The 23,786-nt window shown below is 43.2% G+C and overlaps 1 protein-coding gene across 2 annotated transcripts in view; it reads right to left on the reverse strand.

The window, feature by feature from the left end:
• Nucleotides 1-23,565, reverse strand: part of DIS3L (DIS3 like exosome 3'-5' exoribonuclease) — a 33,041-nt gene extending 9,476 nt beyond the window's left edge. The window contains exons 1-9 of one of the 2 annotated variants that reach the window (XM_084886712.1): nt 23,271-23,565; nt 21,830-21,983; nt 13,930-14,058; nt 12,577-12,712; nt 9,519-9,695; nt 8,428-8,506; nt 7,243-7,422; nt 3,400-3,569; nt 1,905-2,066 (exon numbers count right to left, since the gene is read on the reverse strand). In XM_084886712.1, the coding sequence (XP_084742838.1) occupies nt 1,905-2,066; nt 3,400-3,569; nt 7,243-7,422; nt 8,428-8,506; nt 9,519-9,695; nt 12,577-12,712; nt 13,930-14,058; nt 21,830-21,983; nt 23,271-23,409 (1,326 nt within the window). In that variant the 5' untranslated portion in view covers nt 23,410-23,565. Of the gene's footprint in view, nt 1-1,904; nt 2,067-3,399; nt 3,570-7,242; nt 7,423-8,427; nt 8,507-9,518; nt 9,696-12,576; nt 12,713-13,929; nt 14,059-21,829; nt 21,984-22,306; nt 22,925-23,270 lie in introns of those variants that run through there. The other variant, XM_084886713.1, reaches the window with a different exon arrangement.
• Nucleotides 23,566-23,786: the final 221 nt, after the last annotated feature.

The following is a 23,786-nucleotide window of genomic DNA, read 5'->3' on the forward strand; positions in this document are numbered from 1 at the left end:
AAAAATATTTTATTGATTTTTTTATGGAGAGGAAGAGAGAGGGATAGAGAGTTAGAATCATCGATGAGATAGAATCATCGATCAGCTGCCTCTTGCACACCCCATACTGGGGATGTGCCTGCAACCAAGGTACATGCCCTTGACCGGAATCAAACCTGGGACCTTTCAGTCCGCAGGCCGACGCTCTAGCCACTGAGCCAAACTAGTTTCGACTGTAGTTGAGCTTTTTTTTTTTTTTTTTTTTTTTAAATATATTTTATTGATTTTTGTACAGAGTGGAAGGGAGAGAGATAGAGAGTTCGAAACATCAATGAGAGAGTCATTGATCAGCTGCCTCTTGCACACCCCCTACTGGGGATATGCCTGCAACCAAGGTACATGCCCTTGACCGGAATCGAACCCGGGGCCCTTTAGTCCCCAAGCCGACGCTCTATCCATTGAGCCAAACCGGTCCCGGCTGTAGTTGAGCTTTTAATTCAAGTCAAACCCTGAAAAAATTTTAAAATGTCCCAAATATTAAAAGCTTATTGTTTTAGAGAAGTGTATTCCTCAAAGATAATTTAAGCAGGACCAATCTAGAGCATTCTCTCTCCATTATTACCCACTTAAACCATCAATCTGTAGCTAAGTAGGCTAAAAGGGAAGAGAATTCTTGTCCTGTAAATCTAATCCAGGCTTATTTTACTCTAACATTTTCATTAAGAGCCGAAACAAGTCAACAAATAATCTCCAAAAACTAATGTTAAACATAAAAATTTAACAATGTAAAATATTCTAAAATATTTTACTAATATATCTACTGATCTGTCAAAAACTGCACTGAAAATAACACCCATATGCTCCTGATGGCAATGCAAACTGGTCCAATTTTTCTGAAGAACAATCTGCCAATGCATAACAAAGGCTATTTAAATTGTTTATGTCCTTTGATTTGGTAATCTCACTTGAAGGATTACATTCCAAGGAAAATGATTAAGAAGAAAAAAACACACAATGTTTATAAAAGTACATATTTGAAATAGCATTTTTTTTAATAATACTGAAAAATTAAACAGCTCAAATGCCCAACAACTGAGGAACACTTAAGCGAACTAGAGTACATCAATATACAATAATTTGCTATAACTACTAAAAATAAGTAGGCTCGGGCGGGTGCCGGGAGGAGGGAGAGTCTATTGGAAAAAAACAACAACGAAAAAACAAAGGGGACATCCCCAATACTTTCAACAATACAGATAAATTAAAAAAATAAAGGTAAGTAGGCTACATCAATATATAAAAATAATTTTAACTGAAAGAAGCAGCACAGAAAATAGTGTGTGCACACTAGGAATATAGCTATGCAAGAATAATAAACAAGATTTATGAGGATTTTAAAAGATCACAAAGTGATGAAAATAGCTGATGCTTTATGTTCATGAAAGTTTTGTCTTCTGTAAAGGTTACAAAAGCTGTTTTGTAATGAGGATGCTATTTTTTACCCAGGACCAGAGATGTATGGAGCCCAACAAGCTGCTCCCCGCAGCCTCCGCAGGCCTCTGTGAGTGATTGCGCCAGGGAGCAGAGCCCAGTGAGTCTGTAACTAGGTACCCTTGCAGTTGCTGGGGATGGATGCGTACTGACTGTAAGATATGACATACCATTTTTAAGCACAGTTGGAAAATGTAAAAACTTGAGAGCTGTGAAGCTACAGGAAACTAACTCTGCACTTCAAGCTGATTTCACTCTGGTCCAAACATAGACTAAAGAAGAGTGAGAATTTTTCATTATGTGTTCCTAGACAGTGAATTGTGACAGTGCCAAGATTTCGTCTCTCTCTTAATGATGAAACCAACAACAACAGAGGCAAAAAGAAAAAGTACAAAATGTCTTTCACCCGACCCAGGTTCTCAGCGAAATCTGACCTGAGCTTCTGAGAAAGGGGCGACAGAAATATTGTTTTCCACCAGGATGGTTGCAATTTCTCCTTCCAGATCTCCGATTCTTCCTAAAACACGCACAAAATGTCCGTTTGGGTACACGGATGTCGACTCCCAGGAATCAATGCGCACGACCACCCTGAAGTCCTGCACAAAAGGAGAGAAAAAAACACGAACAAAACACATGAGCCCAGCGCCAGGAATTAAGTAGATCAATGAGAAACACCAAAAAACAAGAGAGAAACCACAACGTGCTCCAAAAGTAGCCAATTTGCAAATAACGGGTGTGTGTTTTTAAAAATAGGTCTTACCAAATATCATATGGTATATAAACACCTGGCCCACTGCTTTGGAGGAAGGCATCACCTCTCTACATCAAATAAATGGGCTGGGAATTTTAGTTTATTAAAAAAAGAAAAGAAAGCCTACTAACACATTTTAGTTAACATTTGCAACACAAGGAAAAAATTTATTTATGCACAATCCAAATTGATTTATGCACAATCTAAATTAAATTCCCAAAACAAAAATACTAATTTTTTTTTTTGTGTGTGTATGGGAGTTAATTTCTTATTTCTTAAGTCATCTTCTGGTGGGGAAGAAGGTATCAGTGTGATTGACGCCAATGCTCCCAAATTCTAGCAAACCCTGGATAAGGAAAGCAGCACTTCCAACTGGCCTCAGAAAGCCGTACACCATACGGCTCCCAGATGGAAAGGTACACAATGACCAGGTTACTGTCTCATGTAGAAACAGCAAAGCATCAGGCTAATCAGATTGGGTGATGCTTACACTCTTCCCCACAGTGAAAGTTTAATTTCTAACTTTCTTGTTTATGTCTTCTCTCTGGTGCTCCATTCCTTTATGGATAATCGATTCTGTGAAGTATCACTATATCATCTCTACAGGGCAGAGTGATCGTATTTCTGTATCGCTTGCTAGAAGAAAGCTTGTTAGTGTTGGCACAGGGTATCTATTCAAAGTTTCTGTGTTGGACAGCTGGATAATGTATGTTCTCTCTAGTTGTCTTACACAGCTCTTTCTAGGACGGTTTCTCTCTGGCCTTCATTCATTAACCAAGGACTACTTAATAGATGGTTCTATATATTTAGAATTTAAGAAAAACGGGATCTCAAATGCCAGATGCTATCAACAATTTATGCCTTCTTTTTTAAAAAATATATTTTTATTGATTTCAGAGAGGAAGGAAGAGGGAGAGAGATAGAAACATCCATGGTGAGAGAAAATCATTGATTGGCTGCCTCCTGCAAGTCCCCCACTGGGGATCAAGCAGGGACTTGGTCCCCTTGACTGGAATCAAACCTGGGACTTTCCAGTTTGCAGGCCAACACTATCCGCTGAGCCAAACCAGCTAGGGCATTTTATGCCTTCTTATGCAAAAGAATTAGCAATGCTTTCTGGAACTGCTCAGGAGCTGGCAGAAACTGGAGGAAAACAGTAGAGGTACAATGTCAGCTACCTGGAGGGCTTCTGCCTGCTGAGTGCTAATTCGGATTTTAGGAATTCTGTAATCCCAAGGTGTAACTAGGATTTTCTGAGCATTTTTCCCCTGAGATTGGACCTCTTCTTTGGATGGAAATGTCACCACATAATCCCGCCAGTTCTTCTGGAGGATGCCCACCACTCTGCCTTTGGGGAAACAAAACAAAAGAAAACAAACGTTAAGTGGTGAGATGTCACCTATTTGGACTCAGACAAGTTTAGCAGTAAGTGAGGAAAAAAGCAGGAAATACAACATCCCATTTTTTCAAGCACATCCACACATGTCGAGAGATGCTTCAGCATTTGCCTTACTAGCATTTTATTATTAAGATAGATAGAAACAATTAAAAAATATTTTTTAATGATTTCTGAGAGGGAGAAGGAGATAAAAACATCAATGATGGGAGAGAATCATTGATCAGCTGCCCCCTGCACACCCCACACTGGGAATGGAGCCCAAAACCCAGGTTTGTGCCCTGGACCAGAATCAAACTGGGACCCTTCCATCTGCAGGCAGATGCTCTAGCCACTGATAGCCACTGAGCCAAACTGGCTAGGGCTAAACAGTTGTTTTTTTTTTTTTTTTTTAATATATCTTATTGATTTTTAAAAAAAATATATTTTATTGATTTTTCTACAGAGAGGAAGGGAGCGAGATAGAGAGTTAGAAACATCAATGAGAGAGAGTCATCGATCAGCTGCCTCTTGCACATCCCCCACTGGGGATGTGCCCGCAACCAAGGTACATGCCTTTGACCGGAATCGAACCCGGGCCCGTCAGTCCCCAAGCCGACGCTCTATCCATTGAGCCAAACCGGTCCCGGCTCTTATTGATTTTTTACAGAGAGGAAGTGAGAGAGATAGAGTTAGAAACATCGATGAGAGAAACATCTATCAGCTGCCTCTTGCACACCCCCTACTGGGAATGTGCTCACAACCAATGTACATGCCCTTGACCGGAATCGAACCTGGGACCTTTCAGTCCGCAGGCCGACGCTCTATCCATTGAGCCAAACCGGTCCCGGCTCTTATTGATTTTTTACGGAGAGGAAGTGAGAGAGATAGAGTTAGAAACATCGATGAGAGAAACATCTATCAGCTGCCTCTTGCACACCCCTACTGGGAATGTGCTCACAACCAATGTACATGCCCTTGACCGGAATCGAACCTGGGACCTTTCAGTCCGCAGGCCGATGCTCTATCCACTGAGCCAAACTGCTTTCGGCTAAACAGATTTTTTAAGTAACGTTGGCAGTATGCCCTTTCTTCTGAGGGGCCTGATGTGACATTTAGAATCATCCCACTTCCTCTTTTACTCTTACCTTACTGACCTCAGGTTTAGGAATGTTGGGAAAAGTCAATGGTTTTTACTTTTTTAAACCAGCTCCCTCTACTGGACATTTTTACCATTTTTCTTGCATTTTCCCACCAGCCAAGATTGTTGGGCCCAACATAATATACAGGAAAAGATACAAATCATTTAAGACTGATACATAACACTTTTAATCATCATTGACTGAAAAAACAAGTTTTACTATTTAAAAGTGTCTCTGTCTGGCCAGAGTGGCTCAGTGGTTGAGCACTGACCTATGAACCAAGAGATTACAGTGTGATTCCTAGTCAGAGCACATGCCCGGTTACAGGCTCAATCCCCAGTGTGGGGCATACAGGAGGCAGCCAATCAATGATTCTCTCTCATCATTGATGTTTCTCTCTCTCCCTCCCTCCCTCTCTGTTCTCCTCTAAAATCAATAAAAATAGATATTTTTAAAAGTGCTATCTTTTCTTTTCACAAACATTCATTGAGCCTCTACCAGCAATCATCCTGTGCTAGGTGCAGGGAATACAGCAGTATCAAAACAAAGTCCTTGCCAAACCCGGTCTGGCTGGGTGGATGGAGCGTCAGCCTGTGGACTGAAGGGTCCCGGGTTCAATTCCGTCAAGGGCATGTATTTTGGTTGCGGGCACAACCCCAGTGGGGGGCATGCAGGAGGCAGCTGATGGATGTTTTTCTCTCATCGATGTTTCTAGCCCTCTATCCCTCTCCCTTCCTCTCTGTAAAAAAATCAATAAAAACAAAACAAAACACAAAGTCCTTAATTTCCCGGAGTGTACACTGTAGTCTGGGTGACTGTAGGGTGGGAAACAGTGAACACAATAAATATATGAGGCAGTAAAGATTGCTAAGAAAGATATATGTAGGGTAAGGCGATCCAGAGTAAGAAAGGGTCAGAGGTAGCGTTATTTTAAATTAAGTGACATGTGAGCAGACTTGAAGTGAGAACAGGAGGGGTGAGGATGCTTGGGGACAGCTCGTTTCCGGTGGTGGAAAGGACAAGTTGGTTCATGGCAGAACAGAATGGTGAGGACAATGACAGCAGCAGCCCACACTGGCAGGACCTTGTGGGCCAGAGTAAGGACTTCGGATTTTATTCAGAGAAATAGGAAGTAGCCATTGGAGAATTTTGAGTGGGGATGTGGCAAGACCTAGATTTTTTATTTTTTATTTATTTTTTATTTTTTTAAAGAACATAGTAACTTTTTAAAAAAATATATTTTTATTGATTTTTTTACAGAGAGGAAGAGAGAGGGATAGAGAGTTAGAAACATCGATGAGAGATAATCATCGATCAGCTGCCTCTTGCACACCCCCTACTGGGGATGTGCCCGCAACCAAGGTACATGCCCTTGACCCGAATCGAACCTGGGACCTCTCAGTCCACAGGCCGACGCTCTATCCACTGAGCCAAACCGGTTTCGGCAAGACCTAGATTTTTTAAAGGACCATGGTGACTTCTGTGAGTAGAAAAGACTATCTGGGAGCTAAGGTGGGAGCAGGAGACCAGCAAGGAGGCCGCTGGGGAAATCTCGCCAAGGAGTTCGAGTGGACCCGATTAGGAGAGAAGTGGTGAAGTACGGAGTGGCTGAATTCAGGCAGAGATGCTAGGACTTGCTGACGTGTGAAAGAAAACTCAAGGCTGACTCCAGGGTCTTTGGGTTGACCAGTTTAAAGTGAACATGCTGTTCATGGAGATGGGAAGAGCAGGTTTGGAAATAGGGAGTTTGTTATTAGGCGTGTTAAGTTTGAGGTGCCCATTAGACATTCAGGGGAAGATGCCAAACGGACAACCGAGCAGACAAGCCTGGAGCTAAAGGTGTCTGGGCCGGAGACAGAACGCCAGGGGACTGAGTGAGCGCTCCTGTGGAGGGTGCGCGCGATAAAAGAGAGCCAGGGAGGAGCCAGGTGCCTGCAAGAGGACAGACAACAGGATGAGAGTAACCAGCAGAGGAAATGAGGTGGGCGCAACCTACACGGGAGGGAAGAACCCAGAAGCCAAAGACGAGGATGTGGTCCAGAGGCCAAGTGCTACCAACAGGCTGCCTATGCCACGGACTGCGGCCACTGAGGTTGCTGGTGGCTCTGACAAGAGATCAAGGTTTTCTTTTAGGGCGGGAACATGGGGGGGGGGGGGGGGGAGAGCGCACCTGAATGTAGTGTCTTTGGGAGGAAACGGGCAGAGAAGAAGTAGAGAGAATGCAAGTTAACCGTTTCACTGAGTCTCGCCACAAACGGAAACAGAGAAAAGGGTGGTAGCTGCAGGGGATGTGGGGCTCAAGGGGGTTTTGTTTTTAAGATGGGAGATGTTACAGCAAATTTGGGTGCTGATGAGAATATAAACCTGCAGAGAGGAGAAACTGATAACGTAGGAAAAGAGCTGGTATCGTATATTAATAATCGCAAAATTTCTGGATTGCTGAGAGGCAAAGTAAACACTGCACAAGAGAAATGGGTAACTGTGTGACTTTGCAGCTGGCTCACCTGTGGGCATGGGCTCACTCGGGGACTCCCCTGTGGCCTTGTCATCACTGTCATTCTCACACAAAGCCACGGTTCTTCCTTTCCAGTCGCTTTTAGGAAGCAGTTCCACAACCACCATGTCTCCGTTAATCGAGCGGTTTCGAGCCTTCATCCCGTGGATTAGGATGTCACTAACCAGACCTATGTGTGGACAGCACAGAGAAACCCCATCAAGCCAAGGGGGACGCCACACCAGTGAGGCACTTCGAACATAATGTATCTGAGGTCTAATCAGCTTTCCTACAAAGAAAAGCCTCCTTTAAAAAAAAAGATAGGTCAAGCTTCTTTATTTTGTTCCACAGGCTAGGAATGAGTAAACACAGCCGCCATGGCACACTGTATAATGTGCTTTAATAAAGGATCACCTTCCATCATCTTTTAAAGGAGGTGACAGGTCCCTGCGTGAGACCATGGAAGCCTACCCTGGGATTCTGTCACACACTGCAGGGGCCGTGCAGCTGGGGCGAGGCCAGCAGCTGATGGACTATGGACACTGCAGCACTGACGGGGGATTCTGATGAGCAGGTGCCCCGAGAAAGCCACTGCTCATTCTCCTTCAGCCCAGCCACGCTCCCTGACTGTCTCTTCACCGTGCCATTGTAGACGTAGGAAGTACATTCCATCATTCAACTTATTTACGTATTTTCTTCATTTTATACTTTTTTAGTGATTCCAATGAGGTAAGATAGCACATTGATGCAGTTCAGGGCAATGTCTTAAAATCATGGTCAGACTGTCGGAGTGGCAGTCTCAGCCCCCCACTCAGCAAGTGTTGCTCTTGGGCAAGTAAGTTACTGTGCTTCCCTGGAGTTTAGTTCCTTGCGTGTAGCCTTGTGTGTCCTCATGTATAAAAGGTGGAAAACAATGATACCGATGTTAAGTGTTCACAAAAGTACCTAGTACATAGTAACCACTCAATAAAATATTAGTTATTATAATTTTTAAAGTTTCTGACAATAAATTCAGAAATCATCAACAAAAAGTTAGAGAAGAAAAAAAATCAACTCATGATCCCACACGCCCAGTGTGTACGTGGGGATATCTGACATGGCATATACGATGTGACCATTTCAACTTTACTTCCTTCATTGGGTAATATCAGAACGAAAAGCTGGCACGGAGATTTATGTAAGGTTTATACTGAACCTGAATCTTTACTGCTGGCTCCTTGAAGTCGCACAAAAGCTTCTATTTGTGCTCTGTGTTTGTTGACGTTCAGAATTCCCTGAAATCATAATAAAAATCAATGTGGACATTTTTTTCCTGCCTGCTTTTATCTCCAAAATATAAAAACTTAAATAAAAAAAAAAACCTATATAAAAATAACCCCATAATATTTTTATAAGGTCTGTGATCCCTTTGTTTAGGACTAATATTCATCACCTAAGGTTTCTTTTCTCCAGGGAATACACCATCATTTTGAACTATTAGCTATACCAGGTGCTGAAAGTGCCAAGATCTATCTTACCTAAGTGATGAGTGGTCTTTAAAAACCTTCTCAAAGTGCCCTCCCAAGAATGTTGTGAAATTTACTCTCAAGTTGGAAGAATTAGTCCTTCTAGGTATATTAATTTAAAATACCCACACTTACGGGAAGGATTTCAGTGTTGTATTCTATTCTGTCTACATAAAAGTAATCTGAGTAGCTTGTTAAAAATGCAAAATCCAAGACAGAACAATTCTATATCTTGATTGTGGAAGTAAATACACAAATCTAACCATGTAATAAAACTGCATAGAAACACACACACACACACACACACACACACGTACATGCAAAACTTAAAATCTGAACAATTTTATCTGCTTTATTCTCAAGACCCTGACAGAATACAGGTTCTGGGTTCTAGGGGATCATAAAGGACCCTTGAAAGGGGTGAAAAAAATGACAAAGAAGTGAATAAGCCAAGTTCCACAAATTTTATAATTCTGCCAAACCTCTAGACCTTGTTTCAAAAATACATCCTCTTTCCCAGTGACAGAAGGCATTTACAAGGTTACTCGTGTGATGCTCAACATGTAACCCAATTAAGAACATTATAGAGCAGTTCCAGCCAGACAGCCACGTCTACAGGAAGAATGACTCCCAAAGCACCTTAAACTTCGCTGGTCCGGGCTTGCTCATAGCCACCCATCTTGTTTACAGCCTGTGAAATCAGACAACTTCTGACAGGTGACAAGGAAAGAAGAGAAGAAAACACACTGGCCGTGCTGATGCGCACTCATTACCACCTCACCTGGATGTAGCGTCCAGACTTAATGCCAGCTTCTAACACTTCCAGGGGAAGATGCTCAGGGTACTCCTTCCTGTGGCTCTCCTGACTCTCATTCTCTCTTTCCCGCCGAGACTGAAGGATAGAGTCACAAAGCTCGTGGGCAGCTTTTAAATCAGGCCAGAAATTGTCCAGGTAATTCTGCATTCAATGAAGGTACAAGAGAAACATGGTCAGAAGAGAGTAATTCTTCATTATAGTAGTACTAGAGGCCCGGTGCATGAAATTTGTGCATGGGTAGGATCCCTAGGCCTCGCCTGCGACAGGGCCCTCTTCCCTAGCTGCCTGCAGTTGGCCTCCCACCCCCACCCCGCTACCACTCACCTCCAGTTCCCTGTTCACCATCAGGAGATCGGTGCCTGCTGGCTGGGGGAAGGGACCAAGAGGTAGTCAATGTGACTCATAGTGACAGGTCGAGTGGTCGTTCTGGTTTTCTGCCATTAGGATCAATTTGCATATTACCCTTTTATTATGTAGGATTATAAAACAATCTCAAACAGGAACGACCAGCATGCAGTTTTGAAGATGTGTCAAATCAGCATAACCTTTTTAAACCTCATGCTACTAGTTCACTTCCTACCATCTCATTAACCCCAGGAGCCTTGCCAATGAACCCTAGGGAGGCTGTTCCTCCATGGAACCCTTCCACCTCCCTGATTACTCTGAACTTTCAAATCTCCTTCCCTCTCTCGCCACACACAGGCATATATACACAGTCTGCCTGTCATGTCATTGCTGCAGATAATGGCCTATTATGAATGGACAGAAAAAGCTCCTATCTTTTTTTTTAATACCCTGAAATGTTTGAAATTTATAAGAGACTTAAGTATATAAAAATGGCAAGAAGTAAAGTGTGTAAGAAAATGTCTCCTTTCCCTCAAACCACTGGCAATGTCAAACGAGCAGAGAGTGGGAAAAGTCAAGTGAGCAAAGTGTGCTGAAAATAAGGCTTGCTTAGGTGATAGCTGTTGCATAAGCCACAGTACAACTTTTCATGTTCATTGACAAGGCAAATTTATAGCTAAAACATCAGAGGAAAAGTATTGATAAAAAAGTCTGCCCGGCCAGTCTGGCTCAGTGGTTGAGTGTCGACCTATGAATCAGGAGGAGATGGTTGACTCCTGGTCAGGGCCCGTGCCCAGGTCGTGGGCTTGATCCCCAGTAGGGGGCATTCAGAAGGCGGCCTATTGGTAATTCTCTCTCATCATTGATGCTTCTGTCTTTCTCTCCATCTCCCCTCCTCTCTGAAATCAATAAAAATATATTTTAAAAAAAGTTTTACTCCTAAATTGCAAAAACTCCCACACATAAATCTAAGCTAAATTGCAACTAATTACATTAAATGATTAGAAGTGATTTAAAAAAGCACCAGGCTTTACACCCAAAAGAATGAATAAGATAAAATAAATTTTCCCAAAGGTCTCTAATTCAGCAGATACTATATAAATTAAGGACTTTATGTAAATCAAGAAATTCATTTTGCAGAAAATTTTCCAGTCCTGTTATCCAAGGTTTGAATTTATAACGAGAAGGTATAAAAGTTACCACGATTAACTTTTATTACTATAAACCACCTATTCCAGAGGCTTTATTGCCTTCGCTCTTCCCCATCTAACTTCAAGCCCCCACAGAAGATTCCAGGCTTCCTTCCCATCTGATCTTCACAGGATCTCCTTCCTCCTGTTATCATTCACTTCTATGAAGTCCTTGGTCACAGAGGAGTTTGCTTAGGAAATGCTATACAAAATAAAACTGTACTACACCACTAAACTACAAAGAAAAACAATTTTCACAAAAAGTAGAAAAATGTAATTTTAGTCAACTGTCCTCTGCAGCAACAAGACATGATGTATTGCAACAGAAAAAATAAGTGACACTGCCATTAATATCCAGTGCCCTGGAATTCGCTGGCACGCCAGAACACTTTTTATAGTGGGGCAGGCCAGGAGAATTCTATTGGCAAATCTTTAGCAATACATGCACCTTGGAACACTTATAGAATCTACAATTCAAAATCCAACTAGACTTTCTGCAAACTGACAGGGGTAATGGAGGACCTCATTCTAGTCTCTGAGTCAAAAAAAAGATATCAACCCTTGGAACTTGATTGACCAACGGGGCAGGCAGAAGAGACCAGTAATCGATAGAGAGATTAATACTCATCCTAATGTCCCAAAAGGTACCTACGAAATAGAAGAACTGTGTTGCTAAGACAACCAAGAACCTGCCACCAATAATGCTGCTCCTTCCTGTGATCTGTACACCTAACTGACCCAACAACCCTCACAAAAACGATATCATGTATCACCCCTTCCTTTATTCTCTCAACCCCCATGCATATTCATAAGCGGGGAAGAGTGAAGAAACAAGACTGGCCTTTAAAATTGTGTTTTATATATATTCAGAGGAATTATTTGGGAGGTAGTAAGGCATGAAAGTTAAGAGCTTTGGAATAAAGACTGCCTGGGTTCTAATCCCAGTTCTACCCATATAACCTTGGGCAAGTTGCTTAGCCTTTCTGTGCTTTAGTTTTCTTCCTCACCAATAAAATGGGGATGATAACACATACCTCACAGGGTTGTTGCCAGAATTAAATGAAATAATACACTTAGAACAGTGTCTGGCATAGATATTGCTAGTAGGTGGAACTAGGTAAAATCGCCATTTTGTAGGTCAAAAGCAACAGAACAGTGGCAATTTTATAAGATTCAACCTATCATCATCATCATCATCACTTAAATACTGTTATTGCTGAAACTACAAACACGAGCTTCTGTCAACAGGGGCTTGTTGGATTGAGGTCTTGGATGCGATAGGCCTTACAGTCACAGGTAGTTTGCGCAGATTTGCAAAAGTCAAGATTAATTAGCTGGGGAGTAATGAAGACATGGAACTTCTTCAAGTCTTCCTTCAATCTTTATTTTCTATATTGCCAAAGGGATCTAGAGCCCTCTGGGAACTACTTAGGAAATGCACACACACACACACACACACACACACACACACCCGCAGCTGGAAATACCTTGAAAGAAATCACAAACACTCCTTCTGTTTCACTTCCGTACTGCGGAACTGCCTCTTCGTCTTCTGTCACCATGATGATGGGCATCCTGTCCTGGCAGTGGTGATAGTACCAAACGGCTGCCTTGTAGATGCTCCTAGAAAAGCAAAGGGCACGTGAGCCCTCAGGGCAGACAAACACAAGCTCTTATTCAGAATTTTATATCTTACTTTCGTCTGCAATCCTTTGGTTTATACAGCGAGCTATTCACTCCACAAATACTTCCTGACACTGTTATAAACACCCCGGGTTGGGTACTCTGGGGGATACAAAGATGAATAAGAAAGTGCTTGACATCTCTTCTTCCCCATGACATCCACTCGCCACCTCGATCCCTTTATTGCTTGATGTGGCCTAAAAACGATGAGGTTCTGCCATCTGCTAATGCTTTTTACCGAGAGGGTGAGTGACACAGCACCACATGGATGACAAGCTATGTGAGGCTTAAAAGATAAAGAAACAAGCTGGGTGGCTCAGTTGCTTGGAGTGTCCTCCCACACACCAAAAGGTTGAGGGTTTGATCCTGGATCAGGGCACATACCTAGGTACAGGTTCGATTTGGGTCAGGGCACATATAGGCGGCAACTGATGGACATTTCTCTCGAAAAATAAATGAAAAAGCTTATCCTAAAAAGCTAAAGGGGGCACTCACTCAAAGCCCTAGCCTCCGACCTTCGAGGGAACTTCTCAGGCACACTCTACTCAGCTTCTCAGGGGATCCCAGCAGGACGGAGCCTCGGTTTCCCACAGCATGAACACATCCTTCCCTGCGTTCCCTCCTTCTCTGTCTCACTATCCCCACTGCCTCAGTCCTGCTTATGGGAACTGCCTCAGAAGTAAACAACTCACACCAAGTCCTTGCTTCAGGCCCTGCTTTTAGGTGGATCCGAACTATGACACGGCTCTTCCTAAAACAGATCTACTAGAATGAGCCTACCAGTGTCAGCTTACTAAGGCTAGTTGGGATAATAGAGGTACATCAGAGAAACTGAGATCTTAGCTCCAGAGTAGGACTCCCCGTCCTCCCACACACAAGCATTGAAGTGATGACGTTTGGATCACTGGAATGACTCTGCTAGCTATTAGGGTCTGGGGCAAAGACACTCTGGGTATAACCTCCCTAATTATAATTTCTAAAATAGATCAATTAGGCATTCAATTGACATATCTAAAACATTGACATAGTAAGCATTTCAGCATTCATCATGGTTCCAGAATAATTGTTGATTTTAGCATGCCACTTAGATTCATTCCCAAAGAGCCAAGGTTAAAGAAGATGATCCCATGAACACACACAGCAATTCGGTGCCATACCTGGTCTGCCACTTTTCCATGGATTCTCCTCTCTCCCGAGGGAGGTAGCAGGACTGCTGGAATTCATTAGCAAAGAGAACGCAATCATGACGCGCATCCTTCAGGAGGTTTCGCAATTTATTATACTGCCTGTGACACAGAGGAGAAAAATAAATCTAACACAGCAGGTACTCATCTCCTGCCAGCTCTTGCTAAGGATCAAAAAAGATGAGGCCGTTTAGAGAAAAAGATTGATCATTTAAAACCCAAGAACCATTTATTTAATAGTGGCCTTAGTGTGCGCAGGATCATTGGGCTGCTCCTTCTCAGTTTTGTCTGCTGCAATGTGTCTGAGCAGGTCCTCATTAACTAGTTTGTGGATCAGTCCAACCCCTCTATCCCTCTTCCTCCTTCTGGGACATCTGGCCCTTTATTATGTAATGATATGACGCTGCCTCACAGAGCCCCCACTTCAAAGGCTCACTTCACTTTTGTGTCTCACTTTGTTCTAGGCATTGGTGCCTTTTGCTTTTTGCTGGCAGCCCTGGAAAACTAAGTATGAGGATTTGTGTGTAAGTTTTATTTATGCAGCCACGTCATTCACATGAGTGAGGCCGGCTTCATCTGTCAGAACTAACAGAGTTTTAAGGTTTCCCATCAGGAGATCCTTCCAATGTTATTATAATCAGAGTCACAAATCAAATATGAGGCCTTATATGGGTCAATTTCTGAGAAGGTGCTTTTCAATAGTCTGGGTAATATGGACTACAGAATACTTCGTTATGTCATAGGAAGACAATGTTTATTTAAAAAGAGATTGACATGAAATAAGATATTAAATTAATATATAAATTATCCAAGGTAGATGACTTATTATTTAATATAATAAAATCTGTGCCCTTCCATTCCCACCACCCGGCTGCCACCGTGGGTTTTTAAAAATCAGTCTTTTCATGAAAGCAAAGACAGAACTCTCCAAATAGATGCTAACCACCATTGTCTGTGTGGCCTCAACATTTCATTAGAAAGCAAGAAACACTGATTTTCTTTTCTTGGTAATTCTGTAATTGAGCCAACAGAAAAAGAATCATCAACTAATACAAGTTGTAAAATTCCCTAATAAACAAAGGGATTCATTTTCACTTCTGTGGATGGCAGCTTTCTTTAACAGATCCCACTGCGCAGAAAAAGCTGCCCCACCCCACAATGCCCAGAACTTATTAAGTCGGTAATTTTCCCACACTCACAGTTACAATGAAGTCATTTTTAAAGCCTCTTAGATTATGCACAGAGGAGTCTACACCACCTGTCAACTGCAGACCGGTGAGGCAAAGGCTTTTACTTCCTGCTTTACACGTTTCTGTCACGCACGAATTTTTCCAAATCAGCATTTATTTGTTAAGCAATAAGAAATATTTTAGAAGAGGCTTCATAAACATCTACAATTTATGATCTCAGAGGAAACACCAGACACAGATTGCCCATTTTCCCTGATCATATCCTCCATGGTTTGTGTTCCCTTTATCTACCATCACATTGTACACACCCCCAATAAAGCACCTGCACTTAGGGCCGCCACCCACACATCTCACTGCTGTCCTCTGTCCGAAGCAGTCCTGCTCCAGGTGAACACAACAGAACCACCCGTTCCTCAAAAAAAAAAAATAAAATAAAAAATAAAAATAAATAAATAAATAAAATAAAAACGAGCCGAAACTGGTTTGGCTCAGTGGCTAGAGCATCGGCCTGCAGACTGAAAGGTCCCAGGTTTGATTCCGGTCAAGGGCATGTACATTGGTTGTGGGCATATCCCCAGTGGGGGGTGTGCAAGAGGCAGCTGATCGATGATTCTCTCTCATCTATATTTCTAACTCTCTGTCCCTCTCTCTTCCTCTCTGTGAAAAATCAATAAAATATATTAAAAAAAAAATAATAAAATAAAAACGAGAACTACCAAAGGACCCAGCAATCCCACTACTGGGTAGAGACCCTAAAGAATTGAAAGCAGGGTCTCAAAAAGATATTAGTACACCCCTGTTCAGAGTAGCATTATTCACTATAGCCAAAAAGTGGAAGCAACCTAAGTGTCCATTGACAGGTAGATGGAAAAACCAGAATGTGGTAAATATATGTATCATGGGATATCATTCAACTTTAAGAAGGAAGTTCTGATACATGCTATGACATGGCTCAAGCTTAAAGACATGATGCTTCTGGACTGGCTTCAGTGTTTTCCAAATCTCTATTATTAAAAACATTTCCAACCATTTCTTAGGAGGACAGATGAATTTAACTTCTTTAAACTGATTTTTTGTTTTTACTATTTTTACCCAAGGTGATCTTACAGATGCAACATCCCTTCATCCCATCCCCCTGCTGACTGTACTCCCTGGGGATGAGAAGTGGGTGTCCCACAATCAGCGGGGAAGTGAGTTCTGCATTCAGCATTGTGTTTCTTCAGCCAGTTTCCCCAGAACCTTGGTAGGGTCTAGTAGACTTTCCTTTTTTAAATATATTTCATTGATTATTTATTTATTTATTTATTTATTTATTTATTTATAGAGAGGAAGGGAGAGGGATAGAGAGAAACATCAATGAGAGAGAAACATTGATCGCTGCTTCCTGCACACCCCGGGATGTGCCAGCTACCAAGGTACATGTCCTTGACCGGAATTGAACCTGGGAACCCACAGTCCGCAGGCTGACGCTCTATCCACTGAGCCAAACAGGCCAGAGCTAGACTTACTTTCAAAGGTCCTTGAGTTTTCTACAAGAATTTTAAGTTTATGCTTCCATTTATCTTAGGTGATTCTCTTAAAACGTTTCTAACAGAGTATCTTTGGGACCAGCTGAACCACTGCCTTCTAACTGCGTTATCCTTTGTGGTCAGTGCCTGCCCTCCTGAAAGCCTCAGACACGTCAAACTCAGACCTTTCTCTGCCCCTCCCCCTTAGGCCTCCTTATGCATCCTTTCTCCATCCATAAGCCAGAAACCATAGTGTTATCCTTGATACCACCTTCTTCCTCACCTCACTTATCTAAATCCATACTAAGTTCTATAGATTTTTTTTTAAAAAAAGTAACAGCTTTATTGAGATATAATTCACATACCATAAAATTCACCCTTTAAAATGAACATTTCAATAGTTTTTAGTATAGTCACTGAGTTATGTAACCATGCCCACGATCTAATTCCAGAACATTTCATCACCTTCAAAAGAAAAATACCCATTAAGCAGTCATTCTCCATTTCCCCTGACCCACAGCCCCTGGCAACCGAACTAATCTACTTTCTGTTTCTTGGATTTACCTATTCTGACATTTTATTGTATATAAGTGGAATCATATACTATATAATTTTTCTGTGGGGTTAGTTTCTTTCACTTATAATAATATTTTCAGGGTTCATCTAGTTGTGGCATGTATCAGTTCTTCATTTCTTTTTATGGCTGAATAATATTTCTTTGCATGAATAAACTATTCATCAATTGATAGGCATTTGGGTTGTTTCCATTTTTTTGACTAATATAAATAGAGCTTCTATGAACATTCACGTCAAGTTTTCGTGTGGACATGTTTTCAATCCTCTTGGTCACGTACTTAAGAAGTTCTATACATTTTACCTACTAAATAGCTATTTGGAGTGTCTATTTCTCTCCATCTCTAAGCTACCAACATCTCTCATCTGAACTAAATCAAGAGCCTCCTGTCTTCTGCCTGCCTTTTCTCCACTGGCTTAGTAATCTTTTAAAACTAGCAATCTAATTATATCATTTCACCCTGCTTAAGACCCTTCACTGACATTGCTGAGGCCCACGAGGTCTACCACCCAATTCAAGGCCTTCTTTTTCTTTTTCTTTTCTTTCTTTTTTAATATATTTTATTGATTTTTTACAGAGAGAGGGATAGAGTTAGAAACATCGATGAGAGAGAATCATCAATCAGCCGCCTCTTGCACACCCCCTACTGGGGATGTGCCCACAACCGAGGTACATGCCTTTGACGGGAATCGAACCTGGGACCTTTCAGTCTGCAGGCAAACGCTCTATCCACTGAGTCAAACTGCTTTCGGCTCAAGACCTTCTTTATGGTCCTTGAGCAGCATTCCCTTCTGTGACCTCCTTGCACAGCAAGGGAAGCTTTCCTCTGGGAAGCTTTCCTCTGGTTTCTACCTACTCCTCCCTCAGAGCTCAGTATAGACACCACCCTCAGGAAAGCCTTTCCCGTCTCCCTGATGCCTCGGGCTCTCCTGGAGCCCTGCACCTGTCCTTCAGAGCCCCTGTCAGAGATGCATTCTCCCTCTGTTCCTGTGATTACCTGATACTGCCTGCTTCCCCTCAAGATCATATCCGCTTTTGTTCACTACTGCAGCCTCAGTGCTGGCAGTTTCTGGAACCTATAGTCTTTCAATAAAGATTTGTTGGATAAAAAAACAACCCCTGAGAATGAATGTGGTCAACAAGATAGCCTTACAGAGTTATCAAGAAACCCCTCACTGAATAATCATCTGAGGATTGTTAGATGGCAGAAAGTGTGATTATCCTGAACAATCAAAACCTTAACTTTTCATACTGTTTTGTATAATATACTAATGAGAACAGGCCATTTTTCTGTATCAATATTATTAAACACACACACACACACACACACACACACACACACCCCAAAGTCATATTAAATACAGGAGCAGATTATAGCTCTCTCTCTCTCCAACTCTGGTAATTCCACTTCAGTAAAATAATGTCATCTGTCACATTAAATTAATGTTCATTTGCAGTTTTCTGATTTTAGTTTTGTTTATTGGATTTGAAGGCTTGATTTTTTGTTTTATTAATCCTCGCCCTAGTATATTTTTCCATTGATTTTTAGGGAGAGTGGAAGAGTGAGGGGAAGACAGAGAGAAACACATCAATTGGTTGCCTCCCGCACAAGTCGACCACGGAGGGCCTGAGCCAGGGAGGTGCCTGCAACCAAAGTATTTGGTCCGCAGGCTGATGCTCTATCCACTGAGCAAAACTGGCTAGGGCTCTATTTGGTCTTAGTGTTGTATTAAGTACTTAAGCATGAGAACTTACACCTAACTTACGTTTAAACATATTTAAATAATAATACAACAACATAATTTAAATGAACACTGGGTGTCCGTGAGAAATGCTTTCTTTTAGAAACAAAGTCAGTGACATTTCTCACGTTGAGTAATACTGATGTACTGAATGGGGATAGATCATGTTGGCCTCTTAGATCCTCTTCAACTCTAACAGTCTATGATCCCTATCTTATGTTATATATCGAGAATTATTGAGACTCTGAAGCTATACAAAAGAAATCAGAAAGGGGGTCAAAAGGAGAGAGCAAGGCATCCTTAAACTAGACACTAGACCAGAGCAGGGATTTTATTTTATTTTTTGTTAATCCTCACCCGAGGATATTGTCCATTGATTTTTTTTTTTTATAGAGTAGAAGGGAGGGGGAGAGACGGAGAGAGAACACTTTGACTGGTTGCCTCTGGCATGCACCCCCTGGACCAGGGATTGAGCCTGCAACTGAGGTACCCAACCCAGGACTCTTCAGTCCTCAGGCTGACATTCTAGCCACTGAGCCAAATTGGCTCTGGCCAGAGCAGGTATTTTTAACTGACAAAGCTTTCCCAAGCAATACCTTTCCTAAAAGCATATAAAAAACTATTTACTAGCCGAAACTGGTTTGGCTCAGTGGTAGAGCGTCGGTCTGTGGACTGAAAGGTCCCGGGTTCGATTCCAGTCAAGGGCATATACCTTGGTTGTGGGCACATCCCAGGTAGGGGGTGTGCAAGAAGCAGCTGGTCGATGTTTCTCTCTCATCGACGTTTTTAGCTCTCTATCTCTCTCCCTTCCTCTCTGTAAAAAATCAATAAAATATATATTTTTAAAAAAACAAAACAAAAAAAACAAAAACAAAAACAAAAAACTATTTACTAGCACCTCAAAAATTTCCAAGGAAGACCTGAAAAACAAAACGTTTCCCAACATTAAATGAAGCGATCACCACAGAGCTTCTGCCAGGCCACATCTGGATAAATATAAAAAGTAAAAGGACTTACACTTCTGTACAATATACTAACGGGAACAGGCCATTTTGAAACTTATGAACACCAGGTTAACAAAGCAAACTCCTGGATGTTATCTATTCCACAGCGATCATCAATTCTAAAGTTAGCTTTCCACATCTGACACTTTCGAGGGCTTAGGCCATTTTGGTCATTGAGCTACGTCAATCTGAACACACCAGCTGGCTGCTTAACAGACAGACAAAGCAGCAAGTCCCAGACTTGCTGATTCCTTTCCTGCCTCTTTTCTCTGGACATCAATCATGTTCACTATCCCTCCTTTAAGACCAGTCTCTAACCTCTTCAGAGGACTTTGTAGCTTAATCTCCACACCCCATATATACTTCTGCACTTTGTATAGTCCACATTCAATTATCCCACTGTCTAAGGTGTGTCCTAGTTACCTTCTTGCTTCTTGCTTCTGGCTCCAACAAGACAATATGTCTGCTGAGAAAGGAACTAAGACTTTGTACTACTCCAGAAGGCCTGAAAGTAGAGGCTCACAAAGTGCTTACCAAATGGGAAACCAGGGTGTTATCATATGGCCTACTTCATAACTCATCTTTTGTTTTCACATCTAGAATATTCATAGACATGGTAAAGCGATGGAAAACCAATAGTTTTTCATCAAGTTAACTACTTTTGAAATGTTCAGGAGAAAAGACATTTAAATCCAAATTCTTTGTTTTTTAATGTCCCAGCAATTGGTTTTTAAAACAATCCTTAATATTAAAAATATTTTAGAAAACAGAAGCTGAAAAGGCTCTGCAGTGTGTTAGCAATCTGAGTGATAACAACAAATTGATTTTAGTAGCAGAAATTGAAATACGACACCTGGAGCAGCATTTAAATCTGAATGTGTATAAACATCTATATCTTTCTGTCTGAACAAAATCAACTTCAAGCTCATTTAAAAATATTCTATCTGAAAAACCTGCACACAATCTACTTAATGCATATTTTTTTGAACTGAGCATATAATAAGGACAACTTATCATTTTCATATACAAATAAACACAGTTCATCTTTTACGACTAAGATCTGAAGAAACGACAACATTTAAAAAAGAATAAATGCATGGTTTCTGCTTTTTAAATGACTTGGGGTGTTAAGAGTCTGGATATATAGTTTGTAATGCTGTATGCCATTTCCATACAGCAGGAGTCTTCAAGTTCAAATCGTAAATCTTTTCCCAGTGTTAAATGAAACAAAACCAATTTTTGAGCATTTGTTTAAAAGGTACAAGGCAAGCATTTTAGACCGACTTCAATAAAAAATCCTTTGTTTAGCAAATACAATTACTATGGTTGGTAGTTATAATAGTAACCTAAAAATAAAACAAGTTATTTCTGATTTCATTGAATAAATCACTACAAATACGATTTGTATCTACCCTAAAGGAGACTAAAATTTAAAAATAAAGTACTTTTCTCCAAGGGAATAAAAAGCAAGCATCTGAAACAATAGATCTATAAATAAGAAGATTAAATAATACGCATTATCAACAAGAAATAAGCAATAACTGTATAAAATGTAAACCAAAAGCCAAGGATCTAAAATACCCTCATACTGGGGACACTGCAGTTTATTGATCTACAAGTCAGATCTTTTGGACAGATGTTGAAGCAGAAATATAAAGTAATGTTATTGCATTCCTACCAGCAAAGAGAATACTACATTAGTTAAAAAAATATTTTCTGACAAAATAATAAATGCATGCCCTTCCCCTACAACAAAGGATCTTCCCTAAAAAAGGGTATATGTGTGTATGTGTGTGTGTATGGGGGGGGGGGGGTAGAGCATCAACACAGTAAATAAATAATGTAGAACAGATACCTCCGGCCTCTTTGATGCTGCACAGCTTGACAAGCTGTTTGCATGAAAATAATTCCCTTTAATTCGGGAAACTCAAGGATCTCGAGGTAATCTTGAACAACTTTCCAATCTGGGACCATGTAATGAGTCACATCACCAGACAAGAGTTTCCCATCTGAAACATAATTCAAAATGCAAGAGATTAGACAACACTTGCAAACCTGGTTTATTACTATTTCAATGTCACGGTGCCCTCCTGTGCAAAATAACTTCCAACCTCAACTACGCCGTGAAGTTTTTAAAGGACAAGACAAATGTGCTTTGGTAGAGGCCCAGCGTTCAGGTAAATCCAGGTGTGGTTTACAGTGTTGCCAGTGGAGCAGGGGAAAACGGATTTTTTTTTTTTTTTTTTTTAAACGGGCACATCTTCAACACAACCTGAATATTTGCGTCAACTGGGGAGAAGCTTACATTTAAGGAGGCACTCTAAAAATGCACCTGTTAGCCGCTGGTTTCTGTCCAGCAATTTCAAGTCGGTACTGTCTCAAGTTTGTGAACATGTGCACAAGTCCCCACGGTCCAGAAAAGATGCTCAGGGCAAGCAAGGGCCGTGGCAGGGTGTCCACCCAGACCAAGTCAGGGAGCTGGTTAGCCAAGCAGTCACTGAGATGTTCCCCTTAACCATCCATTCTTAATCAGGCTAAGGGTCCCAAACATTCCTTGAAAAGGCCCAGGACGCTCATCCCCCCCACAGAGGGAAGAGAACCAGTGAGTAACCTTCTGCCTCCAATGGGCAGCGCGGGAAGGTTAGTGCACTGCAGCCCCAAATCCAGCTCCCCATGACCTTCCAGGACCGGCGGGTGCGCCTCGTGCACAGACCCTAGGTGAGGAGGGCTCTCCCCTGGACAGAAGCCTGCGGCCTCGGAGCTGGCGGCCAGAGGATGTGTAGGGAGCAAAGAAAGAGGGCGGCAGCAGGCCCCGCGCCCAGGCCCCTGGTTCGCGTCCCGCCAGTGGCCGCGGGGCCCGCAGCTCAGGGCTCCCCTGTCCCCGCCTGCAGCCCCGGGGGCAGCCGGGCGGGCTCCGCGCTCCGGGCTCTCGGGAGCCCCGGGCCCAGTGCTGGGCGCAGCCGTCGGGGAGCCCTGCGCGGAGAGCCCCACAAGCTCCGACCAGCAGTCCGGACGGAGGGGAGGCCGGGGCGGCGGGGGCCCGGGGGCCTGGCTTCGGCGCGTCCCCGGCCTCGCGCTCCGCCTCCCGCCGCGCCCTCCCGCCGCCTCCCGGGAGGCAGGACTCCCGGCTCCCTCCGGGCCCCTCTTCCCTGGCTCCGCCCGGCCCGGCCCCACTCCCGGCCCCGCTCCCCTCGCTCCCTCCCCCGGCCCGGCCCCCTCCCCCGGCCCGGCCCCTCCCCCGGCCCCGCTCCCCTCGCTCCCGCCCGGCCGGTCCCCTCCCCCGGCCCCGGGCGGACCGTTGCGGCAGGCGGCGGGCCGCGGGCACAGCGGGCTGTTGCAGGGCACGCTGGGCCGCAGGTAGTGCTCCCGCACGATGCGCAGCGTCCGGCCCTGGAAGGTCCGCAGCAGCAGCACCTTCTCCCGCTTCTGCAGCATGGCGGCCGCTGGCTCCGGCCCGGCTCCGGCCCCGCTCCGGGCTCAGCTCCGGCCGCGGGGCCGCCCCAGCCAAGCGGCGGCGCGGGCGGAGGCGAGGCCGCGGCTTCGGGCCCGCCCCCTGGGCCTGGGCCGGGCCCGCGCGGGGCTCCTGGGGCCCTGCCCTCCGCCTCCGCCCTCCCGCCCTGGCCCCCGGGGCGGGTGGGGCACTCCGGGCGGCTACGCCTACCCCCACTCCAATCCCCACCCTGATCCCCACCCCGGCCTCAGTTTCTCCCTCCCTCCCTGCCTGGGAGCAGGAAGATGGCCGAGGGAACGAGCGAAAGACTGTGGGAAGTTAATGTATGGACGCTGGAAGATGACACACGGAAGCCACCCTA

This window comes from Pipistrellus hanaki (genome assembly GCF_964339955.1).
Source record: "Pipistrellus hanaki genome assembly, chromosome: 1".
NCBI lineage: Eukaryota > Metazoa > Chordata > Mammalia > Chiroptera > Vespertilionidae > Pipistrellus > Pipistrellus hanaki.